The following is a 23,284-nucleotide window of genomic DNA, read 5'->3' as shown; positions in this document are numbered from 1 at the left end:
TGCGCGGCATCCTCCGCCGGGGGGGCTTGCTCGTCAGATGATGGCGCCGCTGAGACGAGCCAGGGATGTCCGGTCTCTGAGGTGGATAGCCACCCCTCGGGCCTCCTGAAGGGGGTCCAGAGGCGGCAGAACGTGAAGGATGAACCCCCTTGCGGGGACAGGCGCGTGCGAGGTGGCCCATCTCCCGACAGATGTAGCACTGGCCAGGGAGGCCCGAATACTCCACGCGCTGTATCAGATGTCCTCTAGAAAGACAAGGGAGGAGGATCGTCTTCGGGAGGGACTCCGGTGACGGAACCACAACACGAATGGCCGGGAGTCCTGCTGCCCGAGCTATCACTGAAGCCGCTGTCTGAGGCGTCTCCACCACCTGCCCGAACGCCTTGCCAATGGATGACAAGAGGGGCAAGTACTCCCTGCGGAGTCCAGGAAAGTAGATAGTGATGGGGAAACCTGTCGCGCCTGCTAGCGGGTCAGAAGCGGGGTCGAAACCGTGAGTCCATCGCGCCAGGAACGCCCGGGATGAGCGGAGGGCAATGGGGCTCCGAGCAAGCACCGTCTGAGCTGCCTGGGGGGACTCGAAATCCACCTGGTAGTAGCCACGTCCCAAAAAATCGACGCTGACGATCTTGGCAGGCACGCCAACGAGGCTGCCTTGCAGAAGGTCGCGAAGCTCTCTCCGCATCGGACGGCTACCCACTATCTTGCAGACCAAGGAGGAGGCCTCAAGAGCGGATACTGTGGAAACAAACAACTGATGTTCTGCATCTGTGAACTCCAGACGGAGACCAGAATCGGTAGGGGTAGACGGAGCGGCTTCCATGGAGTCCTCCATAGGGAAAAGGCCAGAGACCGGGGTCACCAACGGGAGGGACACAGCCCTACGAGGAAACGGCGAGGCGGAAGGAGAGAGGATAGCGGGGGGGGGAGCGTGGGGGGGGGAGGGGGGAGCTGAGGCGGGGGAGGAGAAGGGCTTGCACACACACCAGTATAGCATGCGGAGAGAGGGGGAGGGAAGGGCTGGGGGAGAGGGAGGGGCAGGCGACAGGCAGCGAGGGGGTGGGGGGGGCATGCGCAGGCTGAGAGAAGGTGGAGGGGATGGCGCAGTGAGGAGGAGGGAGGGGCTAGCGCAGTTGCACAAGAAGGAGAGGGAGCGAAGGAAAGGCGGGAGCTGGGGGCGCAAGGAGGCGAGGTTCGTAGGCAGGCCACCGAGTTGTTTCAAGACCTAGGACTGGCACGTTATCATGCCAGACTCCACTGTTTACCCACTTTCCAAAACTTATTGACATACTGTTGCACACTTTCATTCTCTCTTTGCTCGAGTCTATCCCACTTTTGGGTGAGAGTTTGCTCTGCATTAGGTGGCAAGAAGTGGGCATAAAATCTGTCCTTAAACTCTTTCCAGGTGCAAATGGGGTCTTTGGTGATCTTTTCAGTGATCCACCAATGAGCAGCGGTCCCCTTCAAGAACATGCTAGCATGGCGTACTTTAGACTTCTCAGTGAAGTCCTCGTCGCTAAGCAATGTCAAACTGTGCCACAAATGCTAACACTTTGGAAGCATCATGCTCTCCATGAAAAACATCAAACTTAACGGACGTGTCACCTGCTTTAAATTCCTTGAGCTTTCTGGCATGAGGCTCATGGTCCTCTCTTTTTCTTTCCCCTTATCCAATGGGGCAGCCCTATCTTCATGGGCTCCATGGGCCATCATGGAAGTTTCATGAAGCACGGTGGCATGTGCTCCACGAACCTGAGAATCAGATGCATGTGACCTTCCTGCATAAGGCAATGTCTCTCCATGAGACAACTCAGTAGGCAAGGCTCTTCTAGTGGCAGACCTGTCACCCCCTCCATGGGTACATGCCTTGAATGCATGTGACCATCATGCCCTCCATGAGCACTAGCATACATATACTTGTCACCCTTTGTGCCTTGTGGAGAAGATGCATGACGAGAGGTGGCTGTCACCTCTTCCCTTTGCATTAATGACCTTAATCTTTGAGATGCGAGATCTCCCTGCTTCAAGCGAGGTGGATTTCTGAATTTCAGCTCTCCATCTTCCCCCTCTTTGATGTCACCTTTGCGGAGGAGGTAGGAAAGTGCCAACTCCCTTGGCTTCTTGCCCACTTCTCGTGCCATGGACTCAAAAGTCATGCCTATCATTGCATCGGCTTTCCTTGCTTTAATGGCACTTTGCACATGGGGATCTTCATGCAAAAATTTGAGCTCTTGCTCTTGTGCCTGCAAAAGCTTTCTCATATGCTCCAATTCAGCCCTCATTGCATCAGGCACTTCTTCTTGCATAACTGTCTTTCCTCGAGACAGTTGTCCCCTTGAATCACTATCATTCACCCTCTCAAGGGGCTTGTGCCTTCCCTGTAAAGCATCAGAACCACGCGAGGCACTTGATGGGCCCCTCGAATTAGGCACTTCCAAAGGGTTGCCTTGGCTGTCCATTGTGTTAAGTGTGCTAGAAGCGGGGTGTCCAGTACACAGGTTAGTTTTCCCACTAAAAAGAGGGAAATAACCGTGCTCTGATACCAATGAAACCGATCCCGTCAAGTGGGAATAGACTCCGTTGGACACCCACACGCGTAATAGCACAACTTAAATTTCACAATATAAATGAACAACTCAATAACAACTGAAAACTGAAATGAAATGAAATGTTGATCAATGGACACCAGCACTGGAGCCGGAACGGGCCGACCCCCCCTCTCTTCAATATATGATATATTATTGGGAGTATTTAAATGATACAATGCTCCATGGGTTCAATGAACCAGATGATGTCCATGTACAACTGAGATGAATATAGTTACCAAACAAGAGACTTGAAGTAGATGTTCGAAGGAGAGCGATCCACTTGAAGAAGTCTAGTCTCTACGGTCCTGTGCCTTCACTGAAATCTGCAAAGCGCGCCCCACTGGTGTTCCAGGACCACGGACAAACAGGCGCTCCTGTACTAACGCCTGGCTCTCCTGATCTCGGCACCCATGGACCGTGGTTCTCCAGAAGCTTGGACTACCCGGCACCGAACGGGTGTTAGCAGCAGAGAGTATCCCTTATAAGATTTACATCAAAGTCTGTTCACTTACCTTGCAAAATAATGGATATGGCCTTCAGAAGTTGTAGGCACCCACGTATGAAAGGAGAAGTCTCTATTACTGCTATTGCCGCCAGCCCGCAAGTGAGAGAGTCACCTGTAGCTCGCTAGTGGAAGACAAATATCAGAGGCGCCTAAGTGCAGCTGGATAAGGGCTAGAGAAGGACACCTGGGCGCAGCAGCCTGTTGGCAAGAGAGAAGAGTTCTGTGCGCAGCCGCCTGCTAGGTGGAGAGAAGGGCGTCTGGGCGCAGCCGCCTGCAAAGTGGAGGGGTGTCTGGGCGCAGCCGCCTGCGTCTGGCCAGAGAGAAGCAAGGTTCTGCTCACGGTTACCTGCAGGGCCAGAAAACAGCCGACTGCAGGGCAAGATGAAGGTGGTGGCCTGCACAGTCGAATGCAAGGTGAATAGCCGGATAGAACGGTCGCCTATATGTTAGCGTTGGAGAGGGATACACGTCCAACAGCTGGCCGGCTCCCCCTAGCTTGCATGGAGGCGGCCAGTTCCCAAGGTTCCAAGGTGGGGGGTGGTCTTCTGACGAGTTTTGTTGCGTGTGAATAGGTGGTAAGTGTATTGCACTTGTTTATTTTATAGCATTCTTTTTAACCTTTGTTTTTATAAGGTTGCAGGTTCACGCTCATTAATGAGTAGGCACCCTCCCCAAATATTTCTTGGTGTCCTTGGTAGGGTCGGCACCCACATTTGGGTCATGGTGCGTAAGGGAACCCCTCATGTGAGTGGGGGTGGGTGCATGGCCACCTACCACAGCAAACTTCACGACTCACTGGCAAGCGTCCCGCTCAGTAAGTGGCACGTCAAACAGGCAAACACAAAAATACAAGTCATGCGAAAACAGTTCCAAACATGCAAAACATGAATGCATGTGCAAATAGTATCATGGACATATCTCCCGTTCATGGAACAAGTACTAAACATTTCTGTCGGGCACAATGATGGCACGACAAAACATAAATCCCGGTCTTCCTATGGAGTGATAGTCCCATAGGTAAGACACAGATCCAGGCACGAGCCTCCCTATGGAGTGACAATCCCATAGGTAAAACACGGCACAAATACTGGCTCTTCCATGGCATGACAATCCCATGGATAGAACACAGTCCAGGTCATACACGAGTGGCACAAGTCTGGCTCCCGTCCATGTTATGCAAAAATACTGGCCCCTTCACATGAGACACCGGCCTGGCCTCAAGTGAACAAGACACAAATCTGGAGATGGACCAAATGGTCGGCCAATTGGTGACATCCCCTTGGGCTTCTAAAGAGTTGTCCTCAACTGAAAAGCCTCAAGATATGCCTGCAATAGCTATGGGTAATCAACAAAATAATCCTCATTTACCCACTTTGCATCAATGGGCGAATAATTCTTGAACTTCACAAGGTATCTCCTGGAAAGCTTTCCTGTAGGTAGCTTCCTCTCCTTGTGAAAGACAATCTGTTCTGGCTGGAGGATCTCCTCAAGCTCATCAATCTCTGGGGGATCTTCTGTGACAGGCTCGTCAAGATCTGGCCCGACATATTTCCGGAAAAGACTCACATGAAATGCATTGTGAATCTTCCAATGACTAGGTAAAGCAAGCCTGTATGACACTTCAAATGAACGAGACACAAATCTGGAGATGGACCAAATGGTCGGCCAATTGGTGACAGGTGCTTCCAGACACATGACTCCTTCCAGAGAGTTATTACAGGATCTTCGAAGGCAAATAGGTCACATCCTTATTGGTGACAAGTCTACTATCCCGATTCACAATGAGGGCAGGTTGGAGATCATTCCCGATGGTAGAGGGGGAAGCATGCGAGGGCAAAAAGATGAAAGGACCAAATATATGAGAGATCAGAGTAAATTAACACATCATGCAATGAGTGAGTGTATATATGATGAAATCTAGTACAAGAGCTCAGTGTGAGACTCCGAATGAGCAGAGAGGGCTGCTGTCCCGTGATAATGCAGAGGGTGGAGAAGGCCACAATCTGAGGCAGATGGTAGGCTCTGCCGTCTTGAAGAAGTGAACAGAGAAGGCTGCTGTCTCGATGTCGAGGTCAAGGAGTAGAGAGGGTGTTGTCCCGGTGATGAAGAAGTGAACCTGCTGAAAAAGACCTATTGTAGCAGAGAAGGCTGCTGTCCCATAAGCTGTAAATAAAACGCAGATGTGCTGATGTAAGCACTGATGGTCTCCTGTTGATAAAATGCCCTGTACCAACAGATATAAACGCTGATGCCAGCCCTGCTGTAGGCACCCTGTACCAGTAGATGTAAACGTGTACTATGTGAAATCCCTATTCCTATCTCTCTCATCCCCTTCTCTCTCTCTATCTTCATCTCTCGTACACGTGGTTGCATCTGTCACTGCACGCTCCGTTGGGCTTACATTACCTTTTGGTGGGTGCTGTTATTGGACGAAAAAAACTTCAAGAAGAGAAGGCTTAAGCTTTTGGAGGTGCTTAGTGCTGCTTGAAAGACCTGCATTCAAGTCGAGACTAGGCTAGCATTGGAAAATTCATCATATTCAACCCTTCAGAGGTTTTCTTACTGCCATGCATGGCACACACAGACTGACCTTATGTGCTGCTACAGTTGAAGAGAACTTATCTCGTAATCTTTTACAAAAATGACATTGAAATGCATGTTTAGATTTCTCATTAGACAAGAAGGTCAAAATGTTTTATTTCCATGTCTCTTTGCAGAGAGAATCCTCATCGTCCATTCAGGTGTTTGGACTGCCAATATAGGAGAGAACTAGTTCGTGTATACATGACAAATGTTGAAGGCATATGCCGCCGTTTTGTGGACGAGAAGCGCGAAAAGATTGGAAAGCTCATGGAAGATTCTGTGAGGTGGTCCAGGTATGTTGCTCATTTGATCTTCATAGAGATGATCATTTCTAGCTTACAATTCAACTTTTGTGGTTTTAGAATGATATGTGTATAAGCCTCACGTCTTCTGATACCTGACAGTTTATAGCATATTTTTGTTTGCGTTTTTGATCGTCAGTGGCTTAGTTGTAGCTCTATCATGGCTTATGAAGAGATTCAGGTCATTAATGAACCTTATGTATATCCCTTAGGGAGAGGTGGATTGGCTCGGTACTTGGTTTGGCTACTGATGTCAAAGCAGGATAAACCATACGTCGAACCTGTCGATGTTTCCTGAGGAGTGGAGTTTTTGCTAAGGATTTTTTTCCCTGTATCCTTAATTTGAATCATCTTAGCACCAAGAGAATTGATGGTGTGCTGGGATGTTTAGCCTCTATCAAACACCACACTGGATAAGTGTAAATCATTTAACAATGGGTTCAGCTCACTCTACCTCTTTGGAAGTAAAGGGTAAGACGATGAGCTCTCGAGCTAGGTTTCATGTGTAGCTTCTTCATGGCACTTGCCGTAGGTCACACAAGGATATTGAAGTGAGATTATAGTATGTACCAAGTAGCTAACCTTCCTTCCCTTAATATTTCAGAATGAGTTGGTGGTATCCAAGATGAAGAGATACATGTATTCTTTTGCAAGACTCTCTTCAAAGAAAATCCTTGTACCTCCACTATGACACATCTTTTATTTTCAAGAAGCTTGGTTATAGAAGAAGTGATTAACCATTAATATAAAGAGGTGTAAGACCTGCAGAGAATTTTTCCTTGTCATGGGATCCATGGAGTTGAAGGCAATGGGTATTTAGATGCAGGTGGCAATATATTTTTATAAATCTAAAATTTCCCTGGCTACTGTGTCAGGGTTAGATATCCTTAGAGTTAGGAACGCAGTTGATTGGGTGTGGCTTGGTGCTATGTATAAGGGAAAGCACAGTCATCGATGGTGAAGGGACTTTGGTTTGGGGATTGGCATCTGTTTTGCTAAGTTTCCTGAAGTTCTGTTTCAAATAGCGTCATGCTCAAGTCCTCATTGTATGCAATCATTACAGTTTGCATTGCTTTTCTTTTCCTTTCTCTCTATACAAATCTCTGTTTTTTCTTAAAAAAATTAAAGCATTTAAATGGATCTCTAAATGTTGAACTGGGCAGCTTTCGAGTATTTTGGTCGGCAGTGGAGGAGAATGTGCGGCGGCGCTTGTCTCGAGAAAAGATAGAAACTATTTTGAAAGCAGTCGTGAAATGCTTCTTCAATGAAAAAGAGGTTACGTCAACCTTGGTGATGGATGCACTTTACAGTGGCTACAAGGCCTTGGATTATCGCAGCAAAAATAAGAAAGGGAAGATAAATGGAGTTGAAATCGACGAGGCTCTTAGCCCTGTCATTTGGGTGGATAAAGAGTTCTTTGTTCTTGCTGGTGACGTACTATCGCTGTTGGAACGTGCCACAAATGAATCTCTGCCCCCTTACAAGGATGAGAAGGGCCCTCAAAACAGAACAAAGGTAGGCTGTTTTCTTCTGTCATGTTAGGATGGCACAATCTCTTTGGATGGTTACAGTTCTGTCCTGTACTGTATTCTACCAGCCGTTGCACTTGTTGTGACTGGTTTTCTTTTTGGCAAGCCGTTCAATGCTACAGGATGGAGGTTCAGGGGATGATTTTGGAAAAGATACTGTGGAACGGGATGAAAGGCGACTTACTGAGCTTGGTAGGCGCACAGTGGAGATGTTTGTACTAGCCCACTTATTCAGGTAAATTGGCAAGCCATTTCTTGTTGCTGGACCACTTGAAGAACTTTTAAGACATTTGAGGAGAATACAAAATTACATACGTAGCAGATACTTTCTGAATCAATGTAGTTGGTGCATACATGATACAATGATCATTAGATTTTATTAAGAAGAATAATTGGCTATGTATGGTAAATGTTTAAATTTTTGAGAGGTTTTTCACCCCGGGTATACATTACTTTGTTCAAAGTGTTGCTCCCGGCTACAGCGGGTGGGGTCAAACCGACTGCTACGTTGGGCCTTGACTCCCTGCTACTCGGTGGTGTATGGTGCATGAGACAAAGTTTGGAGCTATGGAGGATCGTAATAAAGCAAGATATTCACGACTAATTAAGGAACTCAACAACACAACTAATTGGAATTAGGATTCAATGAGAAGCAAAAACAAGGTTCTCCAATGATTAATCAAGCTCCCAAGCATAACAATTATATAGGCCCTTGCCCTCATCTTCCAATTTGATCTTATTTATTTCAAACCTTATCCATCCTAGTTCCCTTCACAAGTGGCCTACCCATGTGGCCCATGACCTCTCATGTACCACACTGTTAGAAGTGGGGAGATTATCACAAGATGATTAAACATGGCCACATGATTAGATGGAAAGATTAGGCATGCTTTGCATTATAATAATGGTCCTTTTTTTAGGAGAGACCCCCTTATACAAGGTGTGTGCATATGCTGCCACCACACATGCCACACGTCAAGGCATGATGCCAAGTGTCCCTAAGAGGTGTCACCTTTACAAATCATTGCTTACATAAGATCATTCTAAGGGGTTGTTCCCACACATAAATGAACGTAGATGCTAGCAGTTGTTCACACACTAGAAGTGCTTTATTTAAAGCCTAGAACACTACTAAGTTATTAACGTTGGGTATTTCAGAGTTATCTTGGAGTCTAGTCAAGTGTCCTTAGCGGTGTGAACACCCTCTTATTTAGGGTCAATAGATAAGGCCTTGGTGCCTATAAAAGCATGTATTTGGGTGGTTTCACTATCATAGTGAATATCATTTGAGTTGTGCAATCTTGCTCTCTCTTGGTTGTTAACACATCTCTCTCTCTCTCTCTCTCTCTCTCTCTCTCTCTCTCTCTCTCTCTCTCTCTCTAATCCTTGTACATCACTGCTATGGGTTGAAGCTCCATCACCTCTCTCCTTCAAGCTTCGTCCCTCTCCACATACTCACCATGATGATGATATTTCACCCTCCATAGTTGCATATGTGTGATCTCCTGCAATATCCAATAATTAAGTGCCAATCTACACAACCACCTAGCACCTGTTTATTCCCACATTCCCCCAATAGTGATAATGTGGTTAGAAGTCCACTCATCATGGACTAGATTTGCTTCTTCGTTGCTGCTTCTTGTCGTTGGAGTTAGAGGTAGTAGAGTTTACCGAATCTTCATCAGCTTTCAACTTGGCAAGCCTCTTCCAACTCTCTTTGATGTAGCACCCCGCCTTATGGCAATAGTGACACTTTCCTTTCTTTGTCTTGGTGTCACCCCATGATGAGCCCACTTTGCCTTTGCCATTGGAGTGAAGGCTTGGTCCTCTCTACTGGCATCAACTCTCGATATGTTCTTCCTTGTGTGCTCCTCATGTAGTAATCCAAGCAGCTCCTCAAAGGTAATGGGATTGTCTTCTCCTCTCATAGAGCGATTCATAGAAGTGTGGAAACTCCAATAGGACTCAGGTAAGGAATTGAGAATAGTGCTGACCAAATTTTTGTCATCAACTACCTCGTTAATATTCACCAGTTGTTCCTTACCTTCGTAAAGTGATCTGATATGGAATCTCCCTCATTCACGGTCAGGTTGTCTAGCTCTTGCATGTGGTTCAGGACTCGTGCTTCATTTGCGAGATTGGAACATGGTCTAGAGGACCACCTAGGAAGCCCTTGCAGAGCTGCAGGATCCAATGCGAGGAGTAATGGATTCCTTGATTGAAAGAGTGATCATGGCCATTGCGTAGGAGGCGGCTGTGTTGAAGTCCCTACCACTACTTGAGCTGTAGTTTGGGCCTCCCTTCTTGTTGTGGTTGATGTAACCGAAGAGGTTGTGGCTGTTAATGTTGGAGGACAAGGCTCTTGCCCCATAACAATCTCCCACAGACCCTTGGCTATCAAAAGAATCTTCATCATGAAGCTCCATTGTGAGTAGTTGGGACCGTCAAGATGGTCTTTGGTTGTCATGAATCCATGTGAGAGACTCCTCCCAAGGATCACCTTTGTCACATGCACGCCCATGCCATGGCTAATCTTCGCCATGCACAATCTTAATCCTTGATTAGTGCAGCTGTTACGACAGCATATAGTGTCACCATCAGTATCAGAAGCATCAGATCAGCTTCATCAACATCGTCATCATTAGCAGCATCACATCATCGTCCTCATCATGATGAGACTGCATGGAGTCCTGTCGACTGGCAGCAAACATTTGTCTGCTGACAGCAGGTCTTGTGCATGCAGGCGGCCAGGGCTACAGTAGGCGGCAGCATGTGTGGGCGGCACAGATATAGCGTAGCATTCAATAAAGAATTTAAAGCATAGAACATGTCCACACAAACAGGCCGACAATTGTTCAGCTGGCCGATTGGTGTCCTTCCCAAGTATATAAGCATAACTCATGATTCATTCATTCCATCAAGTGATCATTCACTCGTTCATGATCTAGCATTAGTCTAAGTCATGTAGAAGGGCCAGGGGTCACCCCTATGGGGCTGATCATAGGCCTAACACATGTAAAAGTACTCATCAACCTTTTTGTACCATATATAAATAAAGAAAACCGTGACACCAAATCTCTCTTCTTCTCTCTCCCATGTCTTTTCAACATCAATGTTCTTAATCAGGCTTAGGGCTGTGGATTAGTACAACAAGGCTTATGCGCATGCAACATTGGTATCAGAGCATTCATTCAGGCTCAGCCTACTAAGCCATGTCCCAAGGAAGGTGCATAGTTCCAGCAAAAAGAATGCAGTAGGGTAGCAGATGGACTGGTTTGCAATAGGCGAAGGCAGAGGAAGCATTCCTTGAGGGTAAGTACGCATACCTAGTACCTCATTAAGCTCTGAGATCATTTTCAAAGGCCTAGCAACATGCATGAACAGTTTCGGTAGGTGACCCGACGTTGTGTCAAGGTTAAGGGAAAGCAGGCATGGGGACATTAGTTGAACAGGTGCTCAATTCTTCAGCAAGACTTGGAAGTGGAGATCAGGAGTGAAGGTGTACAGACAAAAATATCTGTTAGTAAAGTCAAAGTCAGTAGCAGTCCAAGGTCAGTAGACGTCCAGGGAGGAAGGATGACAATGTCCACCCCGTCATCAAGTTTAGTAGAAGGGAATGTCACGTGCACGCCCGTGCCATGGCTAATCTTCGGCATGAACAGACTTAATCTCTAATTAGTGTAGCAGTTATGATAGCATATAGTGTCACCATCAATATCAGAAGCATCAGATCATCGTCATCATCAGCAGCATCACATCATTGTCCTCATCATCATGAAACTGCATGGCTGGCAGCAAACATTTGTCAGCTGACAACAGGTCTTGTGCATGTAGGTGGCCAGGGCTATAGAAGGTGGCAGCAGGTGTGGGAAGCACAGATAGTAAGCGCATCATTCAGTAAAGAATTTACAGGATAGAACATGTCCACACAAACAGGCCAACAATTGTTAAGCTGGCCGACTGGTGTCCTACCCAAGTATATAAGCATAACTCATAATTCAGCGATTCCATCAAGTGATCGGGGGTCAGCCCTATGGGGTTGACCATAGGCCTAACACATGTACAAGCATTCATCACCTTTTTTGTACCATATATAAATAAAGAAAACCCTGACACTAAATCTATCTCTTCTTCTCTCTCCTCTCTCTTACTCATCTTAATTCAGCATCAATGTTCTTAATCAAGCTTAGGGTTATGGATCAGTACAACAAGGCTTCTGCGCATGCAACATTGGTATCAGAGCAATTAGGCTCAGCGTACTAAGCAATGTCCCAAGGAATTTGCACAGTTCCAGCAAAGAGGATGCAGCAAGGTAGCAAATGGAGTGCAGGCGAAGCCAAAGTAAGCATTCCCTGAGGGTAGGTACGCATACCCAGTACCTCATTAAGCTCTCTGATCATTTCCAAAGGCCTAGCAACATGCATGAATAGTTTCGGTAGGTGACCCGACGTTGTGTCAAGGTTAAGGGAAAGCATTCATGGAGACGACAGTTGAGCAGGTGCTCAGTTCTTCAGCAAGACTTGGAAGTGGAGATCAGGAGCGAAGGTGTTCAGACAAAATATTAGTCAGTAAAGTCAAAGTCAATAGAGAGTCAGTAGCAGTTTAAGGTCAGTAGAAGTCTAGGGAGGAAGGATGACAGAGTGTCTACCCCATCATCAAGTTTAGCAGAAGGGAATGTCATGTGCACGCCCGTGCCCATGGCTAATCTTTGGCATGAACAGTCTTAATCCGCAGCAGTTTGGACAACATAGAGTGCCACCATCAGTATCAGAAGCATTAGATCATCATCGTCGTCATTGTCATCGTCATCGTCATCATCAGCAACGTCACATCATTGTCCTCATCATCATGGGATTGCATGGAGGCTTGTCGGTTGGCAGCAAACATCTATCGGCTGACAGTAGGTCTTGTGCATGCAGGCGGCTAGGGCTATAGAAGGCGGTAGCAGGTGTGGGAAGCACAGATAATAAGCGCAACATTCAGTAAAGAATTTAAAGCATGGAACATGGCCACACAAACAGGCCGACAACTGTTCAGCTGGCTGACTGGTGTCCTACCCAAGTATATAATCATAACTCGTAATTTAGTCATTCCATCAAGTGATCATTCACTCATTCAGCATCAGTCTAAGTCATGTAGAAGGGCCAGGGGTCACCCCTATGGGGCTGACCATAGGCCTAACACATGTACGAACATTCATCAACCTTTTTGTACCATTTATAAATAAAGAAAAACCTGACACCAAATCTCTCTTTTTTTCTCTCCCCTATGTCTTACTCATCTTAATTCAGCATCAATGTTCTTAATCAAGCTTAGGGTTGTGGATCATTACAGCAAGGCTTCCGCACATGCAACAACCTAATTCACATGCATAAGCAAGATTAGAGAAAACAAATAAAAGATGTGCAGGCAAGCACATCACCCCACCGTAGGTTCACGTCCGCAAACCTCTCCTGAGCCAAGGGCTAAGGTTCCATTCCACTCCCACAGATCCATGCCAATCAGCCCTAGCGTCCCATACCATCACTGCCTACTCACAAGTTCCCTCGACCAAACTACGCATGATTTGCCATGTCCATGGCAGGAGTAAGCCTCTTGGTCTAGGTCCAGATCACAATGAATCAATAATAACCGAAGACTCAATTATATAGTGCTTATTGGTGCTATAAATAATAGTCTAGTCATAAATAGCCAATAACCTTGGATTTATCAAACCTGAACCTTAGCCACATAAATCTTCTTGCTTTTCCTAATCCCAAGGCTTCCCTAACCTTGGTGGATTAGTCCGTAACCCCAAGGGTTAGTGTTAGTTATGTAACATTCCTTCCCACTTGGGACATTTCCACTCTTGGGCATAAATGAAAGAGAATCTGTTGGGTATTCGGAGTCTTCATGTGTGTGTACCATCCCATGTGTGTCCATCTTGTTTGTGTACTCGCTTGTGTCTGTGTGTAAATAGCCCCTAAAAGGGTTAATGTGTGTGTACATGTAAACTTATTCATGTGTGTGTGTGAACACCTGCTTAGGTGTGAACACCTCCTTATATCTGGATAAGATAAATTTGACATGTGTCATGTGTGTGTGATTTGTTTGGGTCAAAAGATATGGTTGTAAACCTACAAAAAGGCATTGTACTTGGTGATTCAAACATCAATCAAATCCTGAGGAGTGAGTCGTGCAAATACTCTCTCTTATAACCTTGTTCTTTCTCTTTTCTCTCTCTCTCTCTCTCTCTCCCTCCCATGGCTCACCATTTCACACATGGTATCCGAGCAAAGTTCTCTTGTGCCCAGTTAATCTACAGCCGGCCACTTTTGCCATAGCCGCCAAGTGGACGGAGCCCATGATAACATGCCGGCCAAGTTGGGCGGACCCCCGCGGGGGACCCCGACTGAGCCGCCCAGGTGCCAAGCGGCACTCCCCGCTAGCATCCCTTGCTTGGACATGGTCATATTTCGGGCCTATATTGCTTGCATGTTGTTGCACTATTTTTTTTTTCGTAGCCGTTGTCAAGAGAAATTAGTAAAATTATATAGGAGTGGTTGAGGCCCATGCCCTTTGCCTTGATACACTCATCGGTCAAGTATTTTTGCTTTTGTTTTGTAACATGAAGCGGAATTATGGGTAGATGTAGAATCCTGTCACATAAAGTCTCACACCACCTTCTTTATCTTGAGTTTGTAGCAATCCACTTTATCACTTCACTCTTTAAGAGATGAGAGAGAGAGAGAGAGAGAGATATGTACATGTAGCATGCGCCGAGCTAGGACCGTGTGAAACAACGAAGCCTTTCTTTAAACCCGAGTTTAGTGAGTATTTAGCAATCCTTTAAAACAGCATACATGAATCTGAAAATAGATGTAGTAGAGACGACACCAGATGGGGTCCCGAATTGACTTTTGATGATAATCTCTAGTTTATATCTGATGATTTATTGACTTAACTGGTTTGGTCTTTTTATATGGCCTCATGATGCAAGTCGACTGCCTCAAGAGGCTGTCTGCCTGCATAAAATCCCACGATTGGCATTAATGCCTAGTCGGCTGAAACTGGACATGGTCGGGCTGCTGCAATTGATGTCACAAACCCCTATATTCTAGGGACATGCGGATGCGTGTCAGGCCTAGAAACATGCGGATGCATGTATGTGTTATACCTGGGCATGTGTATGGATCATATGAGTGGATGCATATGAGTCCAAGGACATGGCAGGACATTTGTGGACTTTCGGGCGGTGCCCGTGTGGATTCCGGCCATGCACACATGGTGTGTTATGATGGCAGGCGGAATATTTTCAAGTACAAGAATGATGATAGGTGGTTCTCCAAGTTTACATGTGCACAATGCATAAATGATGCATGCCATAACTTTATTTTACTTTGTGTGACATTGTCTTGCTGCCTGGACAATGCTTGTTATTTTGGCTTGTGAAGTCCGAGGGACCGGGGACGCCCGGGCACCTTGTGGATGCGTGTGTGCACTCCTGTTTGCGCCTAAAACTGTGGGCTTATGGGTTTTGCAGGTGGTAAGTGCGTCCACACTCAATTTACAGCTTATTTCATTTACTACTAAAGTTTATTGGTTTGCAGGTCCACACTCATTAATAAGTGGCCGGACAACTTATAATGCGTTCGCATTTGGTTGGACCAAAATTAATGAAGTCCGGACAGTATGGCCATTTCCCATTTGGTTGGACCTAAACTTACACAAACAGGACAAATGGAGCACTATGGGCTGGACACCTACCTGGACACCTTATGGGGACACTTGTCAGCCTGTATGTGTACCCACCAAGCCCCTTAGGTGGCACTGGAGAAAGGCGCCTCCTTCAAGAGGCCTTTTGGGCTGTTTTATTCATAACTGAACACATTGGAGAGTTGGTTGAAGCTTTGGGAGCTGATACAGGGCTGGTTGCTTGCTTCCCGGACTCACACAAGCTTGGATAATGATCCCCACACTCTTCTAAAGGGCTGGTTGGTAAATTTCAGACCTGTAATTTCTGGTTATTGCGAGTTTTGGGCTGGTTTCAGGTGTCCAAAGTCAACTTGGATAGTACAGGACAGCTCTAGGGACCTCCACAGGGCTGTAGGACCCTTTACAGGTGGAATTCTCGCGATAGAAAGCTGCTGTTTTGGACTGGTTATTGCACAAAACAGGCCGGACAGCAATGGAATATGTGAGTATGGTTGTGTCTCAAGGTTTCCTGATATAACAGGTGCTTAGGGCAAGCATTGGGGACACTTGCTCGCGGAGAACACAGGTTTCTGGATCAGTCTCTCGCGTGGAAACAGGGCCTAAAGATCCATTTACATCTTGTGCAAGGCGGAGTACCTGTGAGGATTGTGATACTCTTGTGCAGGGCGGATGTACCTGTGAAGAGGTTTGTGCAGGGCGGATGTACCTGTGTGTAGGGCGGATGTACCTACAGATTCTCTTGTTTGAAATGTATTCATTCATGATGTATTTGGAAGAATCAGGTGCAGGCTGGTGGTGAATCCCCAGGCACCCGTAATCTTGTACTTTGCAGACTCTTTTGGTAATATAACCTAAAGGGGAGGGGTCAGCCTATCATCGGCCCCTTTATGTGGTGTACTGTCATTTTCAGCTTTGTGGTTGTAATGCTCAAGTGTTAAGTGCTCAGAATCTTGTTCACATTTATACGATTCCAATACACGCGTCCGCCTCCCGTTACATTGGTATCAGAGCTCAGTTTTTCCCCTCATTGGAAAACGGTCTGAGGCTTGGAATCATAAGTGGTGACCTGATTTGAGTGTCATGGACAGCCACATTTCTGACAGTGTGGAGAACACACAGGACCGTGAATTTCATGGTACAAGGGATGCAAGAGATGCTGCAGGCAATGATGTCTATGGAGATGCAGGTACTCATGACACTATGCATTCTGATTTGGAATCTTTGAGGCGTCAAGTGCGACGCTATAGGGCTGAAACCGAAGAGCTTAGGTCATTGAAAAATAACCCGGATGTACAAAAGGTGTTGGCTGCGAAGGCAAAGGCTTCGGTCCATGAAGTCACTTTTGAAGCAATTGCAAAGGAAATGGATGTTGAGAAACCCCGAGAGCTTGCACTTGCATACCTAATGGTCAAGGGTGATGTATACACTGAAGCAGATGGTAGTTTGGCTTTCAAGAAGCCACCCCTCATGGCTACCCGTGGTGATGCACATGATGCACAACAAGCAGAAAGAGCACAGCAAGTGCCAAATGCTGAAAGGACAAGAGTCCCTGGTGCTAGGCTTGATGCAGGTCAAGAGAAGAGTAAGGATGAGGGATCCTCTACTCATTCCCGCTTTACTCCAAGAAGACATATCCGTTCTCGTGTTGAGCTTTCCACTCATTTGGAGAGTGTGGCTCAAGAGAGAACGAAGAGGGGTCGTGAATCTTCATCGCGGCATCATCATCATGCAGATGAACAGGATGTACATAGGGATGCATATAGAAGGAAGAAGCCTCGAGAATTCAAGTCCGGTGACAAGGATGTAAAGTTTGAAAACTTTCAGGGACGGATGGACTCTACCAAAGCACTTGCTTTCATTAGACAGTTTGAGATAGCTTTTTGCAATGAAGACTTTTCAGAAAAGTCTATGCTCAGGCATGTGGGAATGCATCTCAAGGATACGGCAAGTGATTGGTGGCTTGCAAAAATACTTGATGGAAGTGCTGCCCCAACTTGGTCTTCTTTCAAAATTCAGTTTTATGATTAATTCTTACCACCAAACTTTGCAAAGGATGTACGCAAGGAGTGGGATTGGCTGTCCCAAGATGAGGGAGAGTCCGTTGCTTCATACATAGCAAAGTTTTGGAAAGTCCTTCTCAAGGTTACTCCCTTCATGAAGATTGGAGAGGACGAGAAGAAGAGAAAGTTTGAATCGGGGCTCCATCACATCATCCAACAAAGCTTGGGAGTGTACCCAAATAAGACCATACAAGAGCTTATACACTCAGCCATGATTGCGGAGAACTTGCACATAAAAGCACCCACAAATAAGCCATTTGCAGGTCAAAATAAGAGTAAATTCAGGGCTGGTTATGACCAGAAAAAGGGTAAACAGCCACCTAAGAATGCTCCCAAAGATGGCCGAGATGCAAAGGATGACTCCGAAAAGAAGCCGGGAGGTAAACGCCACAATTTTGGGCTCTCAAAACAGCAATTGGAAGAGTACAAGAAGGCTGGAAAATGCTTTAAGTGTGGCAGTAAAGATCATATATATCCTAAATGCCCACAGAATCCTAAGAATGCTGAGCCTAATGTGGAAAAGCCTCTTGTGAATGTTGTACCCGATGTGCAGGGTAATACAGGGCATGAGCCCAAGAGTAGAGTCATATGCAAGGCTTGGGGCAAATTGAAGGATCAGCCCGCTTTGTTTCTTTTTGATGATGCTTCCACAGATAACTTTATATCCGTACAGATGGCTGCCGCCATAGGTCTCAATCTGGAAGACATGGGAATGCAAATGAATGCAGATGCCGCCTTTGAGGGCAAACAGGTTGATGTAACTCCGGTCATTGGTAAACTCCATGTACAAATACAGGACTACCTCGACTATGAGAGCTTTCTAGTGGCTCCTCTTACAGGTTGTGATGTTTTGTTGGGGATGCCCTGGCATCACCGTTTAGAGCCTGTTAAGGCTTACAAAGAGAAGAAAATCAGCTTTGTACATAGAGGCCGTGAGCACTCTATAGATGCTGGTACTATTGGAAGTACCATACCTCTTGTAAGCCATGTACAAATTAATAAGGCAATAAAGAAATCAGCTTGTTCTTACTTGGTTTTTGTACGTGACACCATTGAACATTCTAGTGTTGATGTTAGTGCATTAGATCAAGACAAGCTTAACTTTTTGAATGAATTCAAAGATTGTTTTGCAAATGCTTTGCCAGCAAGGTTGCCACCAGAGAGGCCGGAAGATCATTGCATAGATCTAATTCCCGGTAGCTCTCCACCTAATAGGCCACCATACAGGGTGAGTGCTAGTCAACAACAAGAGATTATGGCACAGGTGAATGAACTTTTGAAAAGGGTTTGATTCGACCTAGTTCCTCGCCATATTGCTCGCCGGTACTTCTTGTTCAAAAGAAGGATGGTACTTACAGGATGTGTGTTGATTACCGTGCCCTCAATAAGATAACCATCAAGAATCGGTTTCCGATTCCGCGCATTGATGACATCTTGGACAAGCTTGAAGGTTCGGCATGTTTCAGCCGAATAGACCTCAAGAGTGGGTATCATCAAGTGAGAGTGGCACCTCAAGATGTTCACAAGACTGCATTTAGAACAGCCTTTGGTCTTTATGAGTTTTTGGTGGTGCCTTTTGGTCTTACAAATGCACCCGCTATCTTCAACAGGATGATAGACAGGGTGTTCAGAAAGCATAGAAAGTTCACAGGTATATTCTTTGATGACATTATTGTATTCTCAAAGAATGAAGCCCAACATCGTGAGCATCTGGCTATTGTGTTTAAAGAGCTTAAGGAAAATCAGCTCTACATAAATGCAAAAAAGAGTGAATTCTTCCTCCCAGAGATTCACTATCTTGGTCACATTGTATCAAAGGATGGTGTGCGCATGGATCCTGCAAAGATACAAGCCATGCAAGAATGGCCAGAGCTGAAATCAGTCCATGAAGTGAGGAGCTTCCTTGGTTTATGTGCTTACTACAGAAGATTCGTCAAGCATTTTGCTTTCATTGCCGCTCCGTTACATGACTTAACGAAGAAGAAAGCAATCTTTAAATGGATACAAGAAGAGAGAGATGCCTTTCAAAAGTTGAAGAGTGCAATCATCTCGGGACCGGTACTCATTATTCCGGATTTGCATAAACCTTTTGTGGTAGAATGTGATGCATGTGGGGACTGCATAGGGGCTGTTTTGAACCAAGAAGGACATGCCATTGCCTATGAGAGCAGACGCTTGCAACATGCAGAGCTTCACTTACAGGTTTATGAGAAGGAGTTGTTGGCTGTAATTCATGCCCTTACTATTTGGAAACACTATCTTTTAGGGGCTGATTTTATGGTCAAAACTGATCATCAAAGTTTGAGATATTTTTTGACTCAAAGTAAGCTCTCAGAGAAGCATATGAGATGGGCAAATTTCCTCTCAATGTTTCATTTTCAGATTTTACACACTCCAGGGAAAAAGAATGTGGTGGCAGATGCTTTATCTAGACGACCACAGGTTCATGCTATTACAGTTGCATACCATGAGGACTTATCGGATATGCGTAATACTTATCATCTGGATGAGGATTTTGCACATGTATGGGCTGATTTGCAAGAGGGTATTGCTATCCCATCTTATGTCATAAGAGATGGATATCTCATGATGCAAAATCGTATGTGTGTGGTAAAGAACCTTCGCCATAAGGTTATGGATGAGTGCCATGCTCCTCCATATGCAGGTCATAGAGGCATTTTCGCCACAGCACAAGCTTTGGAGAGGTATTTCTTTTGGCCACATATTCGCAAGGATATTGAAGCATATGTACGTGAATGTATGGTATGTCAAAAGGTCAAGTTTGACAGACATAAAGCATCTGGATTGCTTCAGCCTTTGCCTATACCTAATGAACCATGGGAAAGCATTGCTATGGATTTCATTATGGATTTGCCAAGGACGCCACAGGGAAATGATGCTATTTGGACCATCATTGACAGGTTTAGCAAGCAGGCACATTTCATTCCCGTGCACAAGACAATAAAGCCAGATCATATGGCTAGGATGTTTTTGGCACAGATATTCAAACACCATGGCATGCCTAAATCTATTGTGGGGGATAGAGATCCTAGAACCACAAGCTTATTTTGGCGCGCATTGTTTGACAATATGGGTACAAAGCTGAACTTCTCATCAGCTTACCATCCACAGACAGATGGGCAAAGTGAAATAGCAAATTCAGCCGTCCTCGACTTGCTGAAATCTTATGTATCCGACCGCAAATCGGATTGGGAGAAGTATTTACCACTTGTGGAGTTTGCCTACAACAATACGGTACATGCTTCTATGGGCAAGGCACCCTTTGAGATTATCTATGGCAAGGTGGTACTACCACCCATCCTTCGTACAAAGGATGAGATTTTTGCAGCAGATGAGTATGTCAGAGACTTGGATATTGCATTTGCACAGGTACGGACAGCCATAGAGAGGTCTCAAACCAAGATTAAAAAGGCAACTGATAAGCATAGAAGGGATCTACAATTCAAACAAGGTGATTGGGTCTTGCTGAAATTTGAAAAGGCACGCCTTCGGAAGAGGCCAGGGAAAGAGGGAAAGTACCCTAAACTTTCCAACAGGTACTATGGACCTTTTCAGATCTTGGAGAAGATCAATGATGTTGCATTTCGGCTTGTACTCCCAGATCATTGGAACATGCATAATGCTTTTCATGTGAGCCTATTGAGGCCTTATGTGGGACCGACACCGTTTGAGCCGGTTTTGGAAGACCCACCCGAGGTGGATGAGCTAGAAGAAATTCTTCAACCTGAACAGATTGTTTTTCACAAGGAACGAAAGCTTGCGGGAGGCAAACTTGTTCGTAGGTACCTTGTGAAGTTCAAGAATTATTCAGCTTTGGATGCGAAATAGATGGATGAGGCCTACTTCGAGGATTACCCAGATCTTTTGAAGGCCTATCTGGAGGCTTTTCAGTTGCGGTCAATTGATTAGAAGCCGGGGGGGGTGTCACAAACCCCTATATTCTAGGGACATGCGGATGCGTGTTAGGCCTAGAAACATGCGGATGCATGTATGTATTATACTTGGGCATGTGTATGGATCATATGAGTGGATGCATATGAGTCCAAGGACATGGCAGGACATTTGTGGACTTTCGGGCGGTGCCCGTGTGGATTCCGGCCATGCACACATGGTGTGTTATGATGGCAGGCGAAATATTTTCAAGTACAACAAGAATGATGATAGGTGGTTCTCCAAGTTTACATGTGCACAATGCATAAATGATGCATGCCATAACTTTATTTTACTTTGTGTGACATTGTCTTGCTGCCTGGACAATGCTTGTTATTTTGGCTTGTGAAGTCCGAGGGACCGGGGACGCCCGGGCACCTTGTGGACGCGTGTGTGCACTCCTGTTTGCGCCTAAAACTGTGGGCTTATGGGTTTTGCAGGTGGTAAGTGCGTCCACACTCAATTTACAGCTTATTTCATTTACTACTAAAGTTTATTGGTTTGCAGGTCCACACTCATTAATAAGTGGCCGGACAACTTATAATGCGTTCGCATTTGGTTGGACCAAAATTAATGAAGTCCGGACAGTATGGCCATTTCCCATTTGGTTGGACCTAAACTTACACAAACAGGACAAATGGAGCACTATGGGCTGGACACCTACCTGGACACCTTATGGGGACACTTGTCAGCCTGTATGTGTACCCACCAAGCCCCTTAGGTGGCACTGGAGAAAGGCACCTCCTTCAAGAGGCCTTTTGGGCTGTTTTATTCATAACTGAACACATTGGAGAGCTGGTTGAAGCTTTGGGAGCTGCTACAGGGCTGGTTGCTTGCTTCCCGGACTCACACAAGCTTGGATAATGATCCCCACACTCTTCTAAAGGGCTGGTTGGTAAATTTCAGACCTGTAATTTCTGGTTATTGCGAGTTTTGGGCTGGTTTCAGGTGTCCAAAGTCAACTTGGACAGTACAGGACAGCTCTAGGGACCTCCACAGGGCTGTAGGACCCTTTACAGGTGGAATTCTCGCGATAGAAAGCTGCTGTTTTGGACTGGTTATTGCACAAAACAGGCCGGACAGCAATGGAATATGTGAGTATGGTTGTGTCTCAAGGTTTCCTGATATAACAGGTGCTTAGGGCAAGCATTGGGGACACTTGCTCGCGGAGAACACAGGTTTCTGGATCAGTCTCTCGCGTGGAAACAAGGCCTAAAGATCCATTTACATCTTGTGCAGGGCGGAGTACCTGTGAGGATTGTGATACTCTTGTGCAGGGCGGATGTACCTGTGAAGAGGTTTGTGCAGGGCGGATGTACCTGTGTGTAGGGCGGATGTACCTACAGATTCTCTTGTTTAAAATGTATTCATTCATGATGTATTTGGAAGAATCAGGTGCAGGCTGGTGGTGAATCCCCAGGCACCCGTAATCTTGTACTTTGCAGACTCTTTTGGTAATATAACCTAAAGGGGGGGGTCAGCCTATCATCGGCCCCTTTATGTGGTGTACTGTCATTTTCAGCTTTGTGGTTGTAATGCTCAAGTGTTAAGTGCTCAGAATCTTGTTCACATTTATACGATTCCAATACACGCGTCCGCCTCCCGTTACAATTGATCACGACTAGCATAAGATGCTAGTCGGTTGCTTGTAACTGCTTGGGTACCTGCCAGATTTGGCCGACTGAGCCCAAGTCTACATGGGCCTGGCCGACATGGTCTTGTAGGCATGGCAAGGAGTTGGCTATCCCTTGCAAGGCTAGCCACCTCTTGGGGCTGCCTTGGGGCTGGCCCCTTTCTATATGCAATGTACTTATATGCCCTACATGCATGTACTGCTATGGTTGACATCTACATGCCCTATATGATGAACACTTGCTAAATTCTCCACAGTGGGTTAAGAGGACTGACCTGACACTCTAAGGCTGGGAGACTGACCTACGTAGCTCGTGCTTGACATGTCCCGGACTGGGCTCACAAAAGTGTCACGGCATACGACAAATAAATCCTAAAAGGTACTACTTTTGTACATGATTCTTGCACTGTTGATGAGCCAGTTTGTCACCGTGTACCA

General features: G+C 45.9%; 1 protein-coding gene across 4 annotated transcripts in view; it reads left to right on the top strand.

The window, feature by feature from the left end:
• Window positions 1-23,284, top strand: part of LOC147612517 (uncharacterized) — an 80,035-nt gene that overhangs the window by 42,543 nt on the left and 14,208 nt on the right. For all 4 annotated transcript variants that reach the window (XM_086783149.1, XM_086783148.1, XM_086783151.1 and 1 more), the window contains exons 6-8: window positions 5,811-5,969; window positions 7,142-7,493; window positions 7,630-7,742. In XM_086783149.1, coding sequence (XP_086639275.1) covers window positions 5,811-5,969; window positions 7,142-7,493; window positions 7,630-7,742 — 624 coding nt within the window. The remainder of the gene's footprint in view (window positions 1-5,810; window positions 5,970-7,141; window positions 7,494-7,629; window positions 7,743-23,284) is intronic.

This window comes from Cibotium barometz, chromosome 45, assembly GCF_041138505.1.
Source record: "Cibotium barometz isolate CiBa-2024 chromosome 45, ASM4113850v1, whole genome shotgun sequence".
NCBI lineage: Eukaryota > Viridiplantae > Streptophyta > Polypodiopsida > Cyatheales > Cibotiaceae > Cibotium > Cibotium barometz.
The sequence above is the reverse complement of the archived record's forward strand: the minus strand, read 5'-3'. Positions and strand labels throughout refer to the sequence as shown.